Raw genomic sequence first — 22,573 nt, 5'->3', positions numbered from 1 at the left:
TGTCCAGCCGTCCTTTGTCTCCAAATGCACTTGGCAGCTCACTCGGTCAGCTGGCCTGTAGTGAGGACACAAGAGCAGGCGGCTCAGGTCTCTGCCCCTCCTGGTGACGTCCGGGCCCACGGCCTGTGTCCCCGGGAGGGCAGCTCCCCTCCAGCGTTCCCTGGAGGCCATTCCTGAAGGCTTCGGGGCCCAGGGCACCTCGCCTCCGGCCCTGACACGATGGGTGAGGTGCTTCCTGTTCAGAGCAGGGAGGGGCTGTGGGCCGCCCGCCGCAGGCGAGGACAGCACCTGGGAAAGTAGAGGGGTCCCCCCCCCCATCTGTAGTGTCACCCCAAGGTCCAAGAGGAAGCAGTGGGAGGTTGGAAGGTTGCTGGAGGGAGCTATAGGGCCCAGACTGAGCACCGAGCACTGTCACTCTGGGAGCCTTTCTGGCCAAGCTCGTTAATCTGGCGTCCAGCCTGGTCCAGTTCAGAAGGCGTTAGAGCAAAGAGCAAAAGCATCAGCTGAGGGGAAAAGCAGCTCAGCTCTTGGGCTCGGACTTTGGGTCCACGAGGGCTGCAGTCTTGCTCTGTGGGTGCCAGCAGCTGGTCCTGATGGCATTTGGAGAATCACTCTGAAGGTATGAAGAACAGATTAGAAGGAGTTTCCCCTCAAGAGGGTGGTCAAGGTTGTAGAGTTTCAGCCATCAGGGCAGGAGGTCTCGGGATGCCAGCAGCACCTCCTCCCAGGCCTTGGGGCACCCCAAGCCCATGTATCCTCTTTCCCAGGCCTTGGGGCACCCCAAGCCCATGTATCCGCTTTCCCAGACCTTGGTCTTGGGCTCTCCATACAGGCACAAGAGCCAAGGAGCTAAATTTCAAAGTTGTAGTGCAAAGGCGGAGAGATGGCCCCACTGCAGTCCCTTGTCCCCTGGGTGGGCTGGTGCGGTGCTTTATCTCTCGTGGACACACAGATTCTCTCCTCCAGCCTCATCACATCTCGTCCCACCTCCCAGGGCGCAGGGGGGCCCCTGGGCCTGGGCAGTTGACTGCGTCTGCAGCAGAAGGTCCACACTCGGCTGTTCTTCTGCTGGACCTTCCCCCTGGGCTTCAGGCAGAACAGATCAAGCCCCACAAGGAATGGAAATTGTCCCAGCTGCCAAAAGATTTTCTTATACCACTGGCATCTGCCTCCGCCTCTCCCGACTGCAGTAATCCTGACTTCTAGTCTAGCCCCAGATCCTGTGCTTGGTTATTTCAAAGGAAGTGGGTGCTGCAAGACGATTGACTTGCAGCTCGTGGAAGGTTTGTCAGCCTGGACCTCAAAACCTCATCCCCTGGCAGGTGGGGCGGCACATGGATGCTTTCACCCTGGGGGCTGTCTGTCCTCCTGAGGGGTCACTGAGACCCTGGGCCTCGGGGCAGCCCTCCTGGGGTGGCGGCCAGCTGCCGGTAAGGGTTTCTCCGCACTTGGTCCCGTTTTCTGTCCGGTGGAGCTGCAGGTACTCTCTGCTCACGCTCCTGACCCGAGAAGACAGAGGAATGCAGGCGCCTTACAGGTGGCCTGGTCCCGCATCCCTGGCTGTGACTCCTGGGGTCCCAAAAGGGACGTTTTGAGCTGGGCCAGCATGCTCCCTGGCTACCTATGTCCCTCCTTGGAAAGCGGCTTGACTGGCAGACCCCAGGCCTCGCCAGGGGAGCGGGGCTGCATCTAGGCCCGCCGGCCGTCTGTGTGGCCGCCCCTCCCACATCTGGCAAGCATTCTTCCCCCAAACGCCCTCCCACTGAGGAAGGTCAGTGCCGGGATCCTTCCTGCCTGAGACTTGGGGTAGTGCTCCCTGCGGTCCTCAGCTGCTGGCTTCCTGGTGCTGGGAGACGCTAACCCTTCATCTCTGTTCCTCACACAGCCTGAGGGACCATCTTCACCAGCTGCCCTCAGCCCTGAAAGCTCTTTCAGAAAGCAGGGCGGGCACCTGTCTGCTCTGTTGTCTTTCTGTCAGAGCGGGAGGGTGACTAGAGTCCACTGAGCGAATGTGGGGCTGGATTCAGACATAGGCTCCATCCTGCCCCAGCCCACGGGCCTGGAAGGTGTTAACTTTCTAATTCTTCTGTCTGGCCTTTAAAAAAAAAAAAACAAAAAAACAAGTAATAACATGTTCATTGCATTAGACTCTTAAAATACCATAAAACAAAAGGCCGGTCTCCATTACCCCAGCCCCGGCCTGGGAGGAGGATCCAGGAGGTTGCATTGCAAAGAGCCTCTGGTCTCCTGGACCCCAGAGACCGTCAGGAGGGGGCCCTACACGCTAGCTTCCTGGCGCTGGACGGGGATGGTGGATGGAGCTGGACTACTGCTCGCTTCCCAGGGACGTGGGGCCTGGAAGCACTGGGTGGGCCGGACATGGGGTCAGCAGGGGGCTGGGGGGGGTGAGCCAAGCCCCGGACAGAAGTCCTCCTGGGATGGCTACGGGGCTGGAGGTCCCTGGGCCTCAGAGCAAGACGGTCTGTGTGCTCTAGATGACAAGCAGGCCTCAGAGACCCTCACCTGCCCGGGGCCATACACGTAGTCAGTGGCTGAATGGGCCACCTTTGCCACCCCAGCCCCTCAGCTGGGTGGACTGGGAGCCCTGGTGCTTCCCCACAGAGCTTGGGGTTCTCATCCCAGTGCCTGGCTCTTGTCGTTTCCAGGGATCGCCGTATGCAACATCCCATCCGCGGCAGTGGAAGAGACGGCCGACTCCACCATCTGCCACATCCTGAACCTGTACCGGCGGAACACGTGGCTGTACCAGGCGCTGCGGGAAGGCACGCGGGTGCAGAGCGTCGAGCAGATCCGGGAGGTTGCCTCGGGGGCAGCCCGCATCCGCGGGGAGACGCTGGGCCTCATTGGCTTCGGTACGTGCGCCTGCTCCGCAGGGACCGCCTGGGGGAGGCAGGCCTGGCCCTGGAAGTCGGGGTGCGCTGCAGCCGTGCCTGTGGGAGGAGCTCGCTCGGGCCGGAGGACGTCCCTTGCTCTTGGCCGAGCTGCCTGGGGTGGGAGGTCAGAGGTCAAGACTGACCAGGGAACTCGCCCGGAGGTAAGATCTGGGCTGTTTCTGGAAGAATGGGTCTGACGTCGGCGGGAGGGCGCCCCCAGGAAGGCGCGTAACTGCCCCGGGTAGAGGGTGAGGGGCTGGTAGCTGAGTGTAGACCCAGGCAGTGGGCAAGGCCCACCTGCAGGTGCCAGGTGGGGGTGGCAGTGGAGTCACTGAAGGATTTTTGCGCCGGAAGGTGGCGCGGTCAGGTCAGCAGCTTAGAAAGCTCCCCCAAGAGGGGGCATGGTAAGGCCTCTGTCCGCGGTGACACGGCGGGCGGCCCTGGGAGTGCCTGGGGCCGGTTCCTCAGGAGGAGGTTCGCCGCGGTGGAAAGCAGCCTGGCTGCCACGGCTGTTGGCAGCACTGGGCCCTGAGTCAAGCCCCGACTCGGCAATCGGGAGCTGGCCGGGTGGGCTTGCTCGTTGCTGAATCTCAGTCCCACCGCTCACCGGCTCTGCGACCCTGAGGACAGGGCTCGACCTCTCTGCGTCAGTTTCCGATCTGTAAATCGGGAATGAGTGTTACACGGTTGCTGCCTGGAAGGACACGGGGTGCATTGTGACTGCAGGGCTTGGCTTCCAGAAGACCCCCCAGGCTGCCAGTCAGCTGTCAGCTTGGAGCTCTGTTTCCGAATAACTGAGGGCAGGACCTCTGGGACGGCCACAGCGCCTCCTCAGTCCCGCAAGCTCGTCCAGGAGGCCCGGGTACCAGGAGGCCCGGGTACCGGCTGGAACAAGTAGAAGGAGCTGGGCTTCTTCCAGGAGCGCACATCTTTCCAGCACCCGGGTCTGAGTGCTAAGAGCCCAGGTTTCAGGGGTGATCACACTCAGGAAGCTAATCCTTTCGCAAAAGAGTCTGTCTTCATTTTTCTGGAGCGGAAGATACAATATGACTCAGACATGCTGGTGCTCTGTGAGCCGCAGCGCCCTCTGCTGGTGCCCGCGGGGCTTCCCACCGCTCTGGGAAGTGGGTCTTGGAGACGGTTCTTGGAACAACGTGCGTTCTTAAGCCGATGCACAGGCCTCTCAGGTGGGCCCTGGCCAGGGTGCAGAGCCTCACCTTGCGAGTGGCCCGGCCACGTGGTAGAACAGTTGTTTCCGGGGCGTCTGACCGCAGCCATCACAGCAAGTTCTTACGGGGGACGTTGCTTCGGCTGAACCCTTTGCCATGCATCTTTTGAAGGCCGGTCCCGTGAGTCCAGCCCTGTTTACTCAAGACTGTAAGCAAGGCACTGCCACAGCCCCGGTGCCCCCCTGCACACTGGGTTTTTCCTTGCTACCTTTCCTGGTCTCTGGAGCCTCCCAGAACTGTGCGCAGAGCTGAGGCAGGAGGTGGCACGGCCATAGGCGGCCTCACGCCCCTGCTGCCGCCCTGACTGTTTGGGGCTGAAAGCCTCCGCTTGCCTAAGAGTCGGCCGAGAAGCAGCAGCAGAGCCTGGGGTGTGCAGCAAGTTCCCCCAAAGCCAGCTCACGCTGCCGTGCGGGGGCCTGGACAGGGCGCTGTCGCGAGCTTGACCCCAGCCCGGGCTGGCGGTGGGTACTGCTCAAGGCCAGCCTCCGGGTTGGGAACAAGCATGAAAAATCTGAAGGGAAAGCCTGCCAACAGTGACACTATTTTTATTTTATCTTTTTAAGGCCAAGGCAATTGGGTTCTCCTCTCTGAGGCTGGGTTTTGATCAAGTCAGTCAGAGAATTCATCATCAGGTCTTGCAAAATTTAGTCAGGAAAACCCCATGGCTGAAGGAGAGCCAGTGGAAAGATGGGGGTTCGTGAATTGATGAAAAGCCGAGCCACGGGGAAGGCGGTGGTGACGGGCCGTGGCTCTCCGCCCCGGGCAGTGCCGCCGGGACCCCATCGTCCGTGAAAGTGTGTTAGGACGCGGGGGGGAGGAGGGCAGCTAAGGGCCGGCAAAGCGGGGGGTGGCGGGTGTGCTGGTGCTGGCCGTGAGCCCCCGCCGCCGCGTGGTGGGGCGCTTGGTTCCGAACCTCGGGTACATCAGAGGGGGGTCTTTGGGTCCCTTCCCGCCCCTGCCATCGTGCTGGCTCCTCTGCAGTGTGGCTCTACTTCCTGGCTCCCCGTGTCCAAGTGGTGACACTGAAGAGGGATGGCACGAGGGGTGTGACCGCGGGCGACCCTGCAGCTGTCCCTCCTGATCAGAACGGCCTTATCAGAGCTTTGCCTCCAGACCATGGCGGTGGTGGAAGTGCCGCCCACTTGGATTGCAGTTTCAGCAGGAGGCGGTGGCGGTCCGCCACCCCACCGCCCTCCCTCCTGCGGGCTTCCCGTCTTCCCGTCTTCCTCCTGCACATTTGAGCGATGGTTTTCGAGCCAGGTTTACTCTGCGCTCTCCCCAAATCAGCCCCTCCAGGTATCATTCACACCATTTTGTGTTCAAGCTGAAAACTGCTCTGGGAAGCAAGAGGCGCCGTCCATGGGGGTCAGCGGGTTTGCGCAAATGACGGCCACTCAGGAGTCAGGGAAGCCTTCGCGTCCTGTTAGGCGACGTCGCTGTCTAACTTGCTGGAGGCCTGACCCGCGCTCCACGCGTGCTCAGAGCCCCACCTCTCAGCCAGAGCACTTGCCCACATCCATCGGTGCTCAGGCCAGACTGCAGTGGTCCGTTTCGATCACTGGTCGTGAGCAAACCTGGTGGCAGTCACACAAGAGAACAGTCCCTGTTCGACACAGCAGTAAAGAGATGAAGCTCAGGTTAAGAAGCCCCCTACGTAAGCAAACAAGTAGGGGAAAGAGAAATAGGAAGGAGATACATCGGTGATGGCTGGGAGCCGGCACGTGGAGTTCACTAGGTTGTTCTCTCTAGTTATGTCTATGTTTGAAAATGTGCATAATAGGAACTTGAAAAAAAAACCAACTACTCTGGTAGCAAGTACAGGTGATAAGCGCCGCCCTGCTCACCCAGGAGGGTTGGCCCGGCTCCGGCCCCCGTGACCTGGGGAGAAGTGCTGGCCTCAGGGGGCACCAGGCCCTGGGCGTTCGGTTCTCCCAGCACCACCACAGATTGGGTCCAACTGCCAGAAGCGCTGGGGGCAGCAGAGCTGCGGCTGGGCGCCACGCAAGGTCCCGGCCTCGGGACGCGCGTCGGCCGGAGGCGCGGGGGCCTCGCTCACCTGGACGCTCTCTCTCTGCACAGGTCGCACGGGGCAGGCGGTTGCTGTTCGAGCCAAGGCCTTTGGATTCAGCGTCATATTTTATGACCCCTACTTGCAGGATGGGATAGAGCGGTCCCTGGGCGTGCAGAGGGTCTACACCCTGCAGGACTTACTGTATCAGAGCGACTGCGTCTCCTTGCACTGTAATCTCAACGAACATAACCACCACCTCATCAATGACTTTACTATAAAGCAGGTAAATTGAAATAAATGGTCTCAGACCCTGGAAACGTCTGTCAGAACCAAAGGGGGAATGGGAAACAGTCCATGGACACACCAGTGAGCGGGAAAGAAAGTCCCCCAAGACATCAGCAAGGAGCTGGGCGGGGCCCCCTCCGTGAGATGGGCCGTGGTGAGCGGGGAGGGGCAGGACCCGGCCCAGGACCCAGCAGGGCCCTGCTCTGACCAGGCCTGGCCTCCAAGACAGCCAGTCGACAGGTCACGGCTCCCGCGGCCCCAGCTTGCAGCCCTCTCTCGGGGTCAGCGGGAGCGGCCCCCTGGCCCCCCGCTGTCACCGAGGCTCCGCACTCCCTTCCCCCGCAGCCGCCGCGCACGCATCGACCACCCAGACCCGCTACCATCCACTGCCGCGGCTCTTCTTCAAACCTGGGTGCAGGCTCCTCCCAAGGCGGCAGCGGCGGCACCCGTTGACCAGCTTTTCCCTCCCCCTCGCAGATGAGGCAAGGAGCATTCCTAGTGAACGCGGCCCGCGGCGGACTGGTGGATGAGAAAGCCTTAGCCCAAGCCCTCAAGGAAGGCAGGATACGAGGGGCGGCCCTCGACGTGCACGAATCGGAGCCTTTCAGGCAGGTTTGGTAGCTCAGGGCTCGCGCAGGAACTTGCAGGAGCCCCGCTGTGAACTCGGGGCAGCTTCCCAGACGGGTCCTGGGTGGGCGCCTGGAGACCAGGTGTACAGCCTCTGCTCTTCGGAGGTCTGGGCTGTATTCTCACCAAGTATAAAAGGGCCAGAAGTTCCCCCAAAGATGATCAGAAAGGGGAGAGGCAGAAAGAAAAATGGTGGTGGCCAAGAGCAGGCTTTTTCTGTCCCCTGGATCACTCTGGCTGGAGGCAGGCTAGTCGGCCCTCCCTAGAATTGTTCCTTCTTTCCGAGTCCCTGATGACGCCTGACGCTAATTACAGTTTTATGAGTATGTTCTTAAAGTCCCAACCCTTAGGAAACAGAGTGCAGAATCCCCCTCTGTTTTATCTGTGTAGCCAGCATTCCACACGGCCAAGGGCTCCCTTTGGACGAGCAGGGCAGGGAGTGACGTGCGTTGTTTTCCTCACCTACTGTGTTTTTTGTATACTCATCCAGCTTCGCTCAGGGTCCCCTGAAAGACGCACCGAATCTCATTTGTACGCCCCACACGGCCTGGTACAGTGAGCAAGCCTCACTGGAGATGAGGGAGGCGGCTGCCACCGAGATCCGCCGGGCCATCACAGGTGAGCCCTCCGCCGCGCTGGCCGCCTCCGATCCCGGTGACGGACACGCGGAAGGGGGCGTGGGGCTTTGCTGCGGGCAGAGGTGGTCTCTAGGTGTCAAGTTGAAGAAATTCGGAATGAGTTGGGCCCCCTTTCTTTCAGGGGAAGCCAATTCCCTTTTGTATTAGCCAGTGCGAGTCTCGCAAACCTGGACGGGGAGCCCCAGGGGGAGCCGTGGGCAGCTCCCTTCTGTTTGGCCGAAGCCCAGTGTGGTTCAGGCCCTGGAACAAGTCGTATGTTGTGGAAGTACAAGGGCCGGCCCTTCCTATCAAAGAGTAAGAGACTTGCGTTGTAGCTTGTTCCCGCATAACAGAGGAGTATAACATTTAAGTCATTGTGACCTTGAAAAATACGTATGATTACTTTTAATCATTCTTATTCCAGGTCGCATCCCAGAGAGCTTAAGAAACTGTGTGAACAAGGAATTCTTTGTCACAACAGCTCCCTGGTCAGTAATAGATCAGCAAGCAATTCATCCAGAGCTCAATGGTGCCACATACAGGTGAGGCGAGGAATGGGCTGAGCCCTGCTCCCTGGGGGAGGGCGGAGACGGGGGACTTGGGGACGTTAAGCCAAGCTGAGCGCTAGTGGGAATGACACACTGTCCCCTCCTCTCGGTTCTCCCATTCCTCATTTCTGTGGAACAAACATAGTTTGGGGACCGAGCAGAGAAGTGGAATTCCTATTTTAAAGGGGGTGCGGGGTACGGTGGGTTGTGCATTCCCCAGCGGGTCTGAATCACTGTTCATTCCAAAGCCGCTTGAAAACCAGAGGGTTTCTAGGCAAAAAGGTTCAGAAAAGGTCATCAAGGAAGAGGGCCTGATTTTGTTTTCTAACTTGAACCTTCTGTCCAAGGAGAGCATTCTGGCCAAAGTCCAGTCCATTTGACGGGGGCGGGGGGGGGGCTTGTTTCTCTGTGAAGCAGGAAGTTTGACCCCAGGGGCACGTGACAGTGACAGAGTTTGGGTGTGACTGGGGACACGAGCCAGGACCCTTGGAAGGGACCAGGGGTTTTGTCTGTGGTCGTTTTCCATGGTTCTCTGGCCGGTTGCAGGGAAATAGCTCCTCCCCCATAAAGGAGAGAAGCTGCAGCGTAGAGTTCCAGAAGGGAACTTTTGTTTTGCTTACTCTGACCCAGGATTGCCTCACCTTGGCAGTACTGGGCCAGATGTCCCGTGCCTTGTAGGATGTATAGTGCAGCCCTGGCCCCCACCCGCTAGATGCCGATAGCACCTCCCACTCCCAATGGTGACAACTAAAACCGCCCCCCAGACACTGCCCGAGATCCCTGGTTTTGAACCGCTGCTCTAGGGGGCGATTAAATATAGTCTGTGTAAAAGGACCCATACATGAAAGCTCCTACTCTGGGCAAAGCAGCTAAGCGGTTTCTTCCCAAGTCACATGGCTTTATTTACATGCAGCACGTTCTGTTAAAGTCCCACTTGTGTTTTACCCTCATACGCATTTTCAAGCATCACTCGAGCCCAGCACAGCACCAGATTGGACTCCCCTGTTTGTCCGTGTTGGTGGCCTCCCCTTTAAGGGCCACGTCCTAATTATTCCTCTAGACAGAGCAAGGCTCCTTGGCCCCTTGGAAAACTGCTTGTGCTGGAGGGTTGCAGCTCACAGGGATCCGGTTCATCACAGTCCTCCGGGCCAGTCCCTGACCAGCGTCACTGTAACAGGCCGAGACACCGTCCCCCTTACCACAGGTTTGAAGGGTCTTATAACTTGGCGAGGAAGGACTGATTCCAAAGCCCCTGCTTCATAAGTATGTTTTGTCCTCAGTGTTCAGATACAGAGTCCCATCTGTGCACAGCCATTCCCGTGCCTGCAGGATAAGGTGAGGCCACGTCCAGGTGCCCTCCAGGTACCCTCGGAGGGCAGGCGTCCTGCCCGTCACCAGCTCACCATCTCCCCTGCTGCTGCCTTGTCCCCTCCCACATCTAAGTTTACTGGAGCCGGTAACTAACCAGTCTAGGAAGTCACACTTCGCAAGCGTACCTCATGCCGTGTGTTAGGAAATCATCAAAGCCTTTGATATAACGGATGATAACGGATGAATACTTTCTAACGCAGCCGGAAAACTTGAGAGTTTATTCTGTCCAAAACGTTTTCCAAATGCGACACGGTTTCCCCACACACAATTAGTACAGTCTATTGCTGTTGCCTAAAAGCTACAAAATTAGTGCTTTGATTGGACTAAATAGGCTTTGTTGTTTATGAATTAGATGTCCATGTTTAAATTTTCTATGTAGATTTCTCCTTGCTTTGGAGGTAGGAAGTATGACAACCCATTCCATAAAAAAAGGCAGAGCTTGGCAGCTTCTGGGGCCTGAACTTAACCAGCCCTTTCTCTTGTGCCCGCCCTCCCTAGATACCCGCCAGGCATCGTGGGCGTGGCTCCAGGAGGACTTCCTGCAGCCATGGAAGGGATCATCCCCGGAGGCATCCCGGTAACCCACAACCTCCCCACGGTGGCACACCCTTCCCAAGCTCCCTCTCCCAACCAGCCCACAAAACACGGGGACAATCGCGAGCACCCCAACGAGCAATAGCAGAGAGTGACGGAAGGTAACCGTTCAGATACACCTGGGACCAAGAGACAGTGGAAAATAGATGAACTAAGAGAAAAGGAATTTGACAGTCTTTTTAACTGATCCTGGACATACGCATCATTGACGTTGCAGTGTTAAAACTACAAGAGCTCGAAGCCGAGACGTGGGAAAACTGAAGATGTCGTCTGCTTGCGGAGGCGCTGAGAGAGACTAGGACGTGATTTATTAACGACCAACTTCTGTTATTGTGTGTTAAGTTTTTCATCTGTGCATCAAATCACAAAGAATAAATAGATCTTTTTCCTTTATCAGTCCCTTGGACACAGCAGGTCCTGAACACCTTGCTCTAGAATGTTGCATCAGGAGTTCCAAACATCAAAATAAAAAATATTAAGAGGAAATCCCCATCCTATGACTCTAGTCCCTTCGGTCCACGGGGGCTGGTTACCTCTTTTGCTAATAGGAAGATTAAATTACTACAAAATGGGGAGAAAACTGTTTGCCTGTGTTACACAACCGCGAGCATAGGCTTGAAGACAGTACAGGCTCCTGTACAGAGAAGTCTCTCCCATCTGAACTGCATACTGAGCGGGCAAGTTGGTTGTGAGTTCAGTAAAAACCCTCTGATGATGATGCAAAAAAAAAAAAAAAAAAAAGTATTAAGTTTCACAAGCTGTTTGTACTCAAATATATTTTCTCAGTTTCAGATCCTCAGCTATTTTATTGAGTGGAAAGTCTTGAACTGAAAGGGTTCAAGAAGAATAATGTTGCATTTCCTTATGTCTCAGGAAACACTTTTTATGGTAACTTGTCAGATTGTCTATGAACAAACCCACTTTTTTAGACATTGATAAAGTCTTCTTTTCTTCACGTGATATTTTATACAAGAACACTTCAGGTGTGTTATTAGATGTGACTGATTTTAACAAATCCTATTAGATTTGTATCAACTAGTTACATGTTATATTCATAGTCTTTTGTGAATCATCGCCTTTTTGTTTAAAAAGATGGCCTATTTTGAGCCTTTGTATAGGTACATTCCTGTTTTTGTGACAAAAGAAACCTTTAAAACTGTCCCAAACAGAAAAATAATGGCTATCAGAAATATGTTTTGTTTTAGTGTGAGTTACCGTTACTGTATTTGTTTATTGTAAAGGTGGACATTTAGCGTTCAGTGCAGTTTTCAATAAAAAGTAATAAAAATTTCTGTTAAGCTCTGAAATTCAAGTACAACTCACCAGTGTAAAAGTTCTCTCCTTGAGATGTTTAAAGGCAACTGCATTTTCAATTAGCCAGTTTCCCAACCCTTGTTATTCCGAGGCTCCACGGTTTACAGTACTTTTCTATCATCCACCTATTCCATAACCAGACGCAAGAATGCTGATAATTACTTCATGTGATAGTTTAATTGAAAAAATCAAAACTTCACATAAGTCCATCCTTATCAAATCATGCCATCCTTAAGACAAAATAGTGGGTTAGAACTAAGTCAATTCAAGAAACAAAATTGGTCAAGTTTTAGAATTTTCATTTTAATTTACCCAAAAGCAAAATTATCTGGCTCAAGCATTAATGCAGGAAGGGAGGTGAATCTCAAAAAAAAAAATTTTTTTAATGATATTTACAAAGAAATGTTGCAAAATAATTAACATCAGCCATTTCCATAGGTTAGGAACTTTCCGTTGATTTTATGGGTCTTCCTTCTCAAATAGCATTAAACCCCTTACTACTAGCGATATCTGCACATGTCAGTCACGTCCAACAATTCCAGGTACCGAACTCCTTTTCAGCCGCCTCCCCCCACCCTTTCCCATTTAAAAAAAGAGTCACGGCCACTTAAAGCATCAACCTCCTCACTCACTTTAAGGTGGTGGTCCCATCCCAACTCTCCCATGAAAAATTACACTGAAGCCACCTGACACGGATAGAGAGATCCTGGACAGAGACGGAGCAAATGGTTACTGACCTATCACTCCGGGCAGCAGAGCGGCAGCTCAAGATCATCTTCACAACCACGTGTCAACCACTTGTCAAACAGGCAATCAGTGAGGGGGTGACGTATGCACAAAAAGGAGACCCCAACCGCCTATGCACAGCACAGCAATAGTCCCTTAACACAGATTAAGTCTGTGACACGATAAGCCTAAAAGCCAAAAACATAAAAAGGTCCAAATCCATGGTGCACCTGGGTTGTAACTGACAGAAAACACCACACTGTATTCTCCCTAGAAAAAGAACCATGAAGTCCATACAGTTAAAGGTATTACTGTCCGGAGTCAACCAAAAGACATACAGTATCTGTCACCCTGCCATATATAATCTGAGAAAGGACTGCAAACTCTATCTTAGGACAACAGTTATGGCTGTTTGATAGTTCAAGAGCTTAACATAGCATGATTCACCAAAATGTTGGCCTTTACCAGCCAATCTGCTGTGAAAACCATTTAAAGCCCCATCCCTGTCTGGAGCCTAAGAAATGGAGTCATATATATATATATATATATATATATATATATATATATATATATATATATATATATATAATTCTTTCCCACAGGGAAGAATGCTGTACCTGTTAAACTAGATGTGGTCAGGGTCACTGATCTATAAATAAATAAATAAAGAGGCACCTCAGGGGACACACCACGCAGCAAACACAACACACGGAGGCTAAGGCTAAAGACCGAGCCTGCAGTTTCCTAAGCAGCACTGACTGTAACGTAGACCCTAGCAACTAGACGCTTTTCCCTCAAACATTTCTCTTCGGCTTCTTCAACTGGGAGAGCAGTTTTTGCTTAACAGCAACTAGAACAGGATGTCTGGCCACTAAAGAATTCTCTCCCTATATATGGAGAAAAGTTTATAGGGATGCTGTGCTATGTAATCAGAATGGCAGCCTTCTAAAAAATTAATTCTGTCCAAAATGAAAGCAAACCATAGAATCAATTTGTAAGAAAACATTAACCATTTGAAACAGTAACATACACCATTAGTACATCAAAATTCATTCATATGGAATCAAATTGCAAATATTTTTCCTGCAAGTTCTAGCATGCAGCAAAAGCGATCATCCTGGGAACACGTTTCAAGGAGTGTTCAGAGAGGGAAGAAAGAACTGAAGAGATGACATCTCATAGGTAATTTTCTGTTTTTAGTATTCCAGCATCAAATCTGAGGTTGTGCACATTTCAATAGCATCTAAACAGAACTTAGAAGAAAACAAGAAAATATTTCAAGGTTTTCACAGCCTTTTCATCAAAGGGAAGGAAAATTGTGTGTGTGTGTGTGTGTGTGTGTGTGTGGCTTCTTTCCAAATTCCTTGCCACATCAATAGTCTACAAAGTGCTTACCAGGACACTAAGTCTTTTTGTGTTCCTGAGATAGGTCTGAAATTTTTACCCAGTTTTGAATGTATACCTGAAGTGGTCAAATAATACTTTTTGTAGAAAGTTTTCCTACCTAAGATTATAGTCTTAACTTTAAGTAAGAATGGCCACAATTAACCAACATGCAAAAATTCTCAGACTACTCACTGAGAAATTCATTATACAATGCATTTACCACCTTACTGCGTTCTTAAATCTTTATTCTATACTGAACTGATATTCCCAATTAGCCCAAGCAAAGGCATGCCTTTCTAACACAATTTGCTTAAAGCAGAGTTGATGATAAAGGACAGTTAAGAATCCACAGACCCTGTGCATGGCACCCTGGGAGAGTATAACATTGTCAACAGAGTCAAGTGGGCAAATTTCACACAATTCATTCAGTTACATACGAGTGGGCCGGCTCCCCCGAGCACTCCCCCGCCAGCACTCCCCTCACTTACATCCACCAAATAACTATTCACAAAGAGACTGCTGCCCAGAGTCTGGTAGAAGAAGCCCCAGCTTAAGGGCACTCTTCCAAACAAATAAATACCTAAACACTGAAAAGGGGCATATCAGAAACTTTAAAAAAGACAAAATAATAGAAACCAAAACCCTTTCCAAAACAAGGGAACGATGTCTATGCAAAGTTTGCTCAATAAAAAATCCTTACTTTTCTTACAGTTTGTTCCTTAAAGATTTGATTTTATTTTATTGGGCACAACAGGAACTAAATTATTAGTAAAAATAAAAGCTTGTTTTTATTCTTATGTTTTGCTGTGGATAATTTGTACAAAAAGTTTCCAAATCTCTAACGAGCTCTGGTGAGAAATCATGTAAAATGGATCTTTTAAGATGCAAGTAGAACGCCAGGTTCCACTTAAAAAAGAATTCTCTCAAAGGAACAAAGACGGATCTGCCATGTGCTTTTGGAGGTGCCCATGCTGGAAGAAACTTCTCAATACCACGAAGATGCTGGTACAACTTGTCCTATTACACAACTTCGTACACAACCACATGCGTTACATTTATAGACAGATTTACAGTTTGAAAGGAAAAAAGTTCTGTCTTAATAAAATTCATTTGTTTACAAACTGCAGCCCAAAGTTCTGTCTCCTCACACAGCAGACGCATCATCTCCGTTGGGTGTGGATCAGAAAAACCCTTCCAAGCAGATCCTGCCAGATTCGCTTCATTCCGTGCCATGCGCTCTGCCTGGAGCACCACGGTAACCTGGAGGTCACCACGGTAACCCGGAGGTCACCACAGTAACCCGGAGGTCACCACAGAGCCGGTACCTTGCTCTTCTTCTGCTCTTTGATTCTTTTCATTCATCTTCATCATCTTCGTCTTCCTCCCCATCAGACAGGGATGTACAAGGCCGGATCTGTCGGTAGCGGTCAAGCCATTTTTCTACCATTTGCGTGACCAGAGGGTGATTTCGCCGCCGAGAGCTCTTCTGCATGGCCACGAGGACTCCTCCCTCAGTCACACAGCAGTCCAGCCACTCCCTGAGCAGCTTTTCTTGCTGTTCCTCATTACCTAGCTTTTAGAGGAATGTGAAGAAGACGGAAAATAATACAACAGATCAGAGACTTGACAGGAAAAATTTAACAGAAACCTACAGCTGGTATGATTAATGAAAAAGGCCAGAGCAACGAAGTGCTTCAACGTGGTTTCCACCTCTCATCAATTTTATGTTTAAAACCCAGTTTCCTATGGTTAAATAGAAAAAAACATCAGTGGGAAAATTCACAGGAAAACCTAGAGGGAAGAATAGCCTAGTAATAAGTTAATTTGTTTGATATAATAGCAAAAAGCAAATGTTATCTAATAAGCTGATCCTGGCAAAGAAAAAGCTAGAAAGAGAAAGTTGCAGCTTCAAACAGAACAAGGTAAGTTTACTCAATGTATAGACGCCTAAGTTACAAAAATTATCTATGAACTTTTTTCTTAATATCACGGTTATAAAAAGTTTATAATTATTACTAGTATATGAAATAAAAGACCAATAATTTTATAAGAATTTGGGCTTTCTGAGAGCGCTCTTTTACACATTCTCGCCACCTCCCCCGCCGGGCGCGCACCACCCTCTCCCCCGCAGCTCCAGTGACCTCCCACCTGGCGTCCTGCTCCTGTTCCCACCACTGCCCAGGTATCTAGTCTCAACCGAGTTGCCAGTATTCCTCTTCTGGGCAAACTGGCTGTTGGCTCCCCAGCTTACCCAGAATAAAGCCAAAGATTTAAAAGACCGCTGACGACCCCATGCCACCCCTTAACCTCTCAGCCTCGTCTCTCCCCCCTTGCCCAATCCCCACAAACCACACTGGCTTGAACTTCCCTCTACCTACAACTCTCTTCCCCCAGATTCCGCAAGACTCCTTCCTCTTTCAGGTCTCAATTCAGGCGTCACCTCCTCAGTGATGCCTTACCTTGGGCCCCTGGTGGCCCCCTCATCCCCCTCACCCCATCTTTTTACGTTTTCTCCTCAGCACTCAGCACTACCTGAGGGCTAGGACTTTGGTCTTCACTGCTTTATCTCTGCACAACACATCCTACACAGCCGTTCTGAAAAGATAAATTTCAAAGTCTGTCTGGCCAGGATTTATAGACAGTGACAACTACTACGACCAAATTCAAAATTGTAAGTGGTAGTACAGATAATACTGCACCTGAAAGACACACTAGGCTGGGTTCTGGTACACTGCTGCTACTTTAAGTAATTAATACAAGAAACAGGCTTCTTACCTCCTGAGCAGAAAGAAAGTGCACATGGAGTAACTTCCTTTCACTGTCAACCAGAGGCAGAAATGTAATGGTGACATCGTCATCGGTGTTCAGGTTAGCACCAGCACCTCGGTTACCATAGCCATCATTTTCCATGGCAACCAAAGCAGAGAAGTGGCCCCTTGTATAGCCCAGAGCAATCGGACTTTTCCAACAAAAACTCTGTTCCCACAACAAAGGCAAATACACACCTGGAAAGAGGGAAGAAAGTCACAATGAGATTTTCAGGATGTGACTGCAATGTGCATTAAAATAATAAACAAGAAAGTTCCAAAATACTCGTGATAATGGCTTACCTTGAAACCGAGTATATCCCAAAGTTTCTCCCCGGAAACTTTTATAATATTTTACTCCATAAACTATAATTGGTCGTCTAAGAATATGTGCAAGTACAAAAATGTGGGTCTGTTCCAAACTTGCTCCAGGCTGTACAGAACCAAATAAAGGAAAGCAAATTCTCTTTAAAACATTTATTACCACCCCGGAAAACCGACGTGTATAACACAACGCTACCCTCCTTCATTACACTATCTCAATTCATTTAAAAAATATAGTAATACTACTGTCAAACTAAAGAGTTTGATTCCTCAAATAGCAAAGTCCAATAAAAGAAATCTGCAAAGTTTATGTACAGGTATCCTTCATTATCCAAACTCAAGAACTGAACACATTTGGTTAAATATTGATTTCAGAAACAAGAGATTCAGACAGCAAAGGAAGGTTGATTTATGTAACTGCCTTCTGGTTAAGTTACTTGTGAAAGTACTACCTACAGCAAGGTCCACCCGAAGTAAGCTTCGTTATCTGACACAAATAATAATGAGCTTCGTTATTTCACACAAACATAAATGGCTGCATCACCTAAGGCAAGAACATGCAACAGGTCTCCCTTCCCCCTATGATGATTCCGACGGCACCTTTACAGGAGGTACATGTCTCAGGTGTAAAAGTCACTGTGAACCCTGCCCAAATGGCCCAAAGACAGAAGGTACTTCCCTCAGAGGGTACTAATGAATCATGATGCTTTCTGCCAAGAGAAGAAGTGGTTTGTTGTGCATATATTTGAAGTTTACAGTTAAGTATATTAATATGCTTCATAAAATAAAACTAGCGTGAGCGTGAGGGACAGCCCTACACAATACATCCATAGAAGTTCATTCCCAAGTTAGTTGCTCATTCCTGTCCACGGCACCTTCTCCTTGGCCTACGTCACGTGGACAGGGGCCCCTCACCTGGGGAGCCTTATGAAGATCACACCTTGATCCTCAGGGGCCTGACAGCTCAGCATCAGCACCCAGTACTAGCACAGTGATCTTGGGGACGTGTCCCCTCGGACACAGAACGGGAGCGAACCTGCAGGTAGGGAAGGCAGGCATAAAGCCACCACTTTTAAAATTGTCAATTTATTGTTTTTTAAACGTTTTATTGGAGTCGAGTTGATTTACAATGTTGTGTTACTTTCTGCTGTACAGCAAAGTGCACTGTTATACATATACCTATATCCACTCTTTTTTAGATTCTTTTCCCATATAGGTCATTACGGAGTATTGAGTAGAGGTCCCTGTGCTACACAGTAGGTCCTTATTAGCTATCTATTTTATATATAATAGTGTGTGTATGTCAATCCCAAAAAGTCACCTTTCTGTGAGGACAATATAACTGAAGAGTAATCTGAGGAAATATTTAAGAGGTTAGAATCACCAAGTACAACTTTTTTTTTTTTTTTTTTGCGGTATGCGGGCCTCTCACTGTTGTGGCCTCTTCCGTCGCGGAGCACAGGCTCCGGATGCGCAGGCCCAGCGGCCATGGCTCACGGGCCCAGCCGCTCCGCGGCATGTGGGATCCTCCCAGACGGGGGCACGAACCCGTGTCCCCTGCATCGGCAGGCGGACTCTCAACCACTGCGCCACCAGGGAGGCTCAAGTACAACTTTTATTTGCACAGTTTTTTAATCACTTAATGTAAGAAACATGTTGCCTGCCCTGTTCTGCAGTGAGGACCTGCCTATGGTCCCAGAGCTGATAAACAGCAGTCACTAGAGCCCACGTCACCTGCTGCCAAGTCAAGCGCTCTTCCCTTCACGCCACACTGCCTCCCACACTGTCTGCATGTAAACCAAGGCATTCAGAGCAGCCGCCCCACTCTTCTCATAGGAGCGACGCGCCCTGAAGCACTCTTACCTGACTAGCCAGAGAGAGTATAAATGCCCAGTCTTCTTGCCACTGTTCTTCTCTCAAGGAAAAATGTAAACCAAAGCTCTGAGAATACCAGGACTCCCAGTCTTTCCAACGTGTATAAAACCTAAAAGCAACAGAGTAACAAAGAAGCCTTTCTATAAACAGTTCATTTAATGTTCCAATCATTTCTTTAATGTGGTCTTTAAGCAATTCAAATGCAGAGATTAATAATTAATTTTACCTGGCTTGCAGTGTATTTTTCCAATTAAAAATGCCTCCTTTCTGCTAGCAGACATCTTTTAACATATCCTCAGACATAATATGATTCACCACCCACCAAATTTTCATCAAAACTACAAACACTAGTGATGAGAGAAGTTGATTTCAATTGTCTACTACTGGTTTACAAATTAAAAATAAAAACACTCAAAATTGTCTGAGAGGTTGGATAAAAACCAAAGACACTACATTTCTCCATTAATGAATAGTATCCACTACTTGGTCACAGACTAGAAATAGCCCATGTGTTTACAAGAATATCAAAATCACTTCCTTGAGATTTCATTAAATAAAATTATTTGATTATCACATGACAATCAAAAAAATCACTGTAACTACAAGAACAATCCCTTCTTCATGCTTAATACCTCTTTAAATACTTCAGCCTAATAAATTATGAAGACTAAAAATCAAACTAGGCCACTGGTAGACTGAATTACTAAAAGCAAAACATTCTTTTTTTTTTAGATCTAGTATACAAATTAAATAAAGCCAGATATAATTATGCTCAAAACTGTGATCCACTGTCTTACAAAACTAACCAGCAAAGACCTCTGAAGACATTTAACCTGTTTGTAACATTACATTCCTCTCACATGTAGTGAACTATCAGAAACCCCCAATACTTTTATGTATTTGAATTCTAGGTAAAAGAATCAAAAGATCAGAAAACATTCTTTTGCTGTTGTTGAAAAGTTAAGGTATTAAATGTCTTAGTGTCACACGTTTCTTTAGAGTAACTTAATGCAGGGCTCCGTAAAAAGTAAATTAATATATTTTAGATTTAAAAAAGAATGTTACTGAGGCTTAACTCTTGTTTGATTAGAAAAAAAAAACTTTTCTATGCCAGATAACCATAGGTTTTTTCTTTTTAAATCAAGAATGTAAGTTTCAATGCCAAATGTTTAAAAATAAAATATGGATATTCCTCTTTTAAAATACCTAAGATACACAGAAATATATTTCAATGCACCAATGACAAAATACATTGTTTTAATAAGTTCGAGGAGAAATATCATGAAACACAGAAAGTTGCTGCAGTTAAGAAATTTCTTGGTTGCTGCCTAGGATCATTTTATGAATGAGATACCTAAATTTGCCAGAAATCAAATGATGACTTCACTCAAAACTCAAGATGACTGCAGAAAAAGGGTGTTCAAAGAATATATTTTAAAAATAAGCATGTTCAAATAATCACACCCACCACACAAAGACCTAAACACTCAAGCTACCTGGCTCACTGAGAACAGACAAGAAAACCAAATCCAGGAATACAAGACCAAGCGGGACAGCAAGTTTGGCTTTAACATTCAGCAGTCAAGTCCGGGCCTCCCTGGTGGCGCAGTGGTTAAGAATCTGCCTGCCAATGCAGGGGACACAGGTTTGAGCCCTGGTCCAGGAAGATCCCACATGCCGCAGAGCAACTAAGCCCGTGCGCCACAACTACTGAGCCTGCGCTCTAGAGCCCGCGTGCCACAACTAATGAAGCCCGTAGCCCCCGCTCGCCACAACTAGAGAAAGCCCGCGAGCAGCAACGAAGACCCAATGCAGCCAAAAATACATAAATTTATTTTTTAAAAAAGTCAATTCCACATTCATGGATGAATTCCACATTCAGTGCAATCTCTATCAAAATCTCAGAGGACTTTTCTGCAGAAGCTAGAACCTAAAATTTATCTAGAAATCCAAAGAATTCAGAATAGCAAAAAGAATCTTGAAAAAGAAGTATAAAGTTGGAAGACTTATACTCCAGATTTCAAAACCTACCACAAAGCTACAATCATCAAGAAGGTCTAATGTCGGCATCAGGACAGACATACATATCAACAGGAAAACATTGAGAGTCCAGAAATAAACTTTTACTTTTATGGTCAAATACTTTTTGACAAAAGTACCAAGGCATTTGAATGGGAAAAAAAAATAAACAGTACTGGGACAACTGGATATCCATGCAAAACAGATGATTTTAGATCTTTACCTCACACCTTCAATACAAATTAGCTCAAAATGGGTCACAGACTTTAAATGTAAAAGCTAAAACTATGAAATTCCTAGATGAAAACACAGGAATAAAACTTTAAAATTTAAAAACTGTAAACAACTATAATAAATATGCTAAGGGATCTAATGGAAAAAGAGAGCATGCAAGAACAGATGGGCAATGTAAGAAGAAAGATGGAAATCCTAAGAGCGAGCAAAAAAGAAATGCTAGAGATCAAAAACACCAACAGAAATGAAGAACATTTTTGATAGGCTTAGAGTGGACTGGATACAGTTAAGCAAAGAACCTCATGAAGATACATCAATACAAACCCCAAAATCTAAAAGGCAAATATAACACATATAGAAAAAAAAAAGTGAATTTCAAATAACCATGGGACAACTACAAAAGGTATAACATACAAATGACAATAATAGAGGGAGAAAAAAGAAAGTAACGGAAGAAATATTTGAAACAATAATGACTGAGAATCTCACCAAATTAATGTCAGACACCATACCACAGATCCAGGAAGCTCAGAGAACACCAAGAAGGAAAAATGTCAGAAAAACTACACCTAGGCATATCATATTCAAACAACAGAAAACTAAAGAAAAAAGTCCTGAAAGAAGACAGAGTATAAAAAACACCTACCTGGGACTACCCTGGTGGCACAGTGGTTAAGAATCCGCCTGGCATTGCAGGGAACACAGGTTCGAGCCCTGATCCGGGAAGATCCCACATGCCACAGAGCAACTAAGCCCGTGCGCCACAACTACGGAGCCTGTGCTCTAGAGCCCATGAGCCACAACCACTGAGCCCACGTGCTACAACTACTGAAGCCCGTGTGCCTAGAGTTCGTGCTCCACAACAAGAAAAGCCACTGCAATGAGAAACCTGCACAATGCAATGAAGAGTAGCTCCCGCTCGCCACAACTAGAGAAAGCCCACGCACAGCAACCAAGACCCAACGCAGCCAAAAGTAAATAAATAAATAAATTTATTTTAAAAACCCAAAAAACAAAAAACACCTGCCTATGCAGAAACAAAAGATAAGAATTATATCCGACTTTCTCAGAAACCATGCAAGCAAGAAGAGAATGAAGTGAAATATTTTAAAAGTTGAGACAAAAAAACACCAACCTAGAATTCTATATCCTGTGAAATTATCCTTCAAAAGTAAAAGAGAAATAAAGTCTTTCTCAGACAAATAAAAATGGAGGGAATTTGTTGCCAGAGACCCGGTTCACAAGAAATGTTAAAAGACGTTCTTTAGAAAGAAGGAAAATAACATAGATCAAAAATTTTGATCTACATAAAAAAAGGAAGAGCATTAAGAAATAAATTGAAGATAGAACTAAAACTTTTTATTTTTATTCTTAATTGACCTAACAGATAATAGTTTATTCAAAATAATAATATATTTGATTATGCATGCTTATGTATATATATATATATTGTGTGTGTGCGCGCACATGAGCGTGTGTGCAGGTATGTGCTTACGTATGCTTACATATAAGTGAAATGAATGACAATAAAGACACAAGGGACAGAAAGGAGGAATTAGGATTATTTTGTTATTATGAGGTAATGACACAACCCATGAAGTGGTACAGGGTTATTTGAAAGCGGACTTGGATTAACTGTAAAAATATACTGCAAACTCTAGGGCAACCACTAATAAAAGTCAAAAAAAGAAGTATAACTGATATGCTAAGAA

At 48.2% G+C, this 22,573-nt stretch overlaps 2 protein-coding genes across 3 annotated transcripts in view; one reads left to right on the top strand and one right to left on the bottom strand.

The window, feature by feature from the left end:
* Window positions 1–10,969, top strand: part of CTBP2 (C-terminal binding protein 2) — a gene marked incomplete at its 5' end in the record, with an annotated part of 39,140 nt that extends 28,171 nt beyond the window's left edge. Inside the window, 6 exons of the mRNA XM_082611386.1 lie at window positions 2,667–2,873; window positions 6,203–6,417; window positions 6,897–7,036; window positions 7,537–7,664; window positions 8,088–8,205; window positions 10,081–10,969. Of these exons, the coding sequence (XP_082467512.1) occupies window positions 2,667–2,873; window positions 6,203–6,417; window positions 6,897–7,036; window positions 7,537–7,664; window positions 8,088–8,205; window positions 10,081–10,261 (989 nt within the window). The 3' untranslated portion in view covers window positions 10,262–10,969. The remainder of the gene's footprint in view (window positions 1–2,666; window positions 2,874–6,202; window positions 6,418–6,896; window positions 7,037–7,536; window positions 7,665–8,087; window positions 8,206–10,080) is intronic.
* A 679-nt stretch (window positions 10,970–11,648) lies between these two features.
* ZRANB1 (zinc finger RANBP2-type containing 1) overlaps window positions 11,649–22,573 on the bottom strand; it is a 70,128-nt gene continuing 59,203 nt past the window's right edge. For both annotated transcript variants that reach the window (XM_082611387.1, XM_082611388.1), the window contains exons 7-10: window positions 18,597–18,717; window positions 16,713–16,842; window positions 16,378–16,607; window positions 11,649–15,175 (exon numbers count right to left, since the gene is read on the bottom strand). In XM_082611387.1, coding sequence (XP_082467513.1) covers window positions 14,957–15,175; window positions 16,378–16,607; window positions 16,713–16,842; window positions 18,597–18,717 — 700 coding nt within the window. In that variant the 3' untranslated portion in view covers window positions 11,649–14,956. The remainder of the gene's footprint in view (window positions 15,176–16,377; window positions 16,608–16,712; window positions 16,843–18,596; window positions 18,718–22,573) is intronic.

Source organism: Mesoplodon mirus (genome assembly GCF_964341445.2).
Source record: "Mesoplodon mirus genome assembly, chromosome: 2".
NCBI classification, from domain to species: Eukaryota; Metazoa; Chordata; class Mammalia; order Artiodactyla; family Ziphiidae; genus Mesoplodon; species Mesoplodon mirus.
This window is presented reverse-complemented; position numbering and strand designations above follow the sequence as displayed.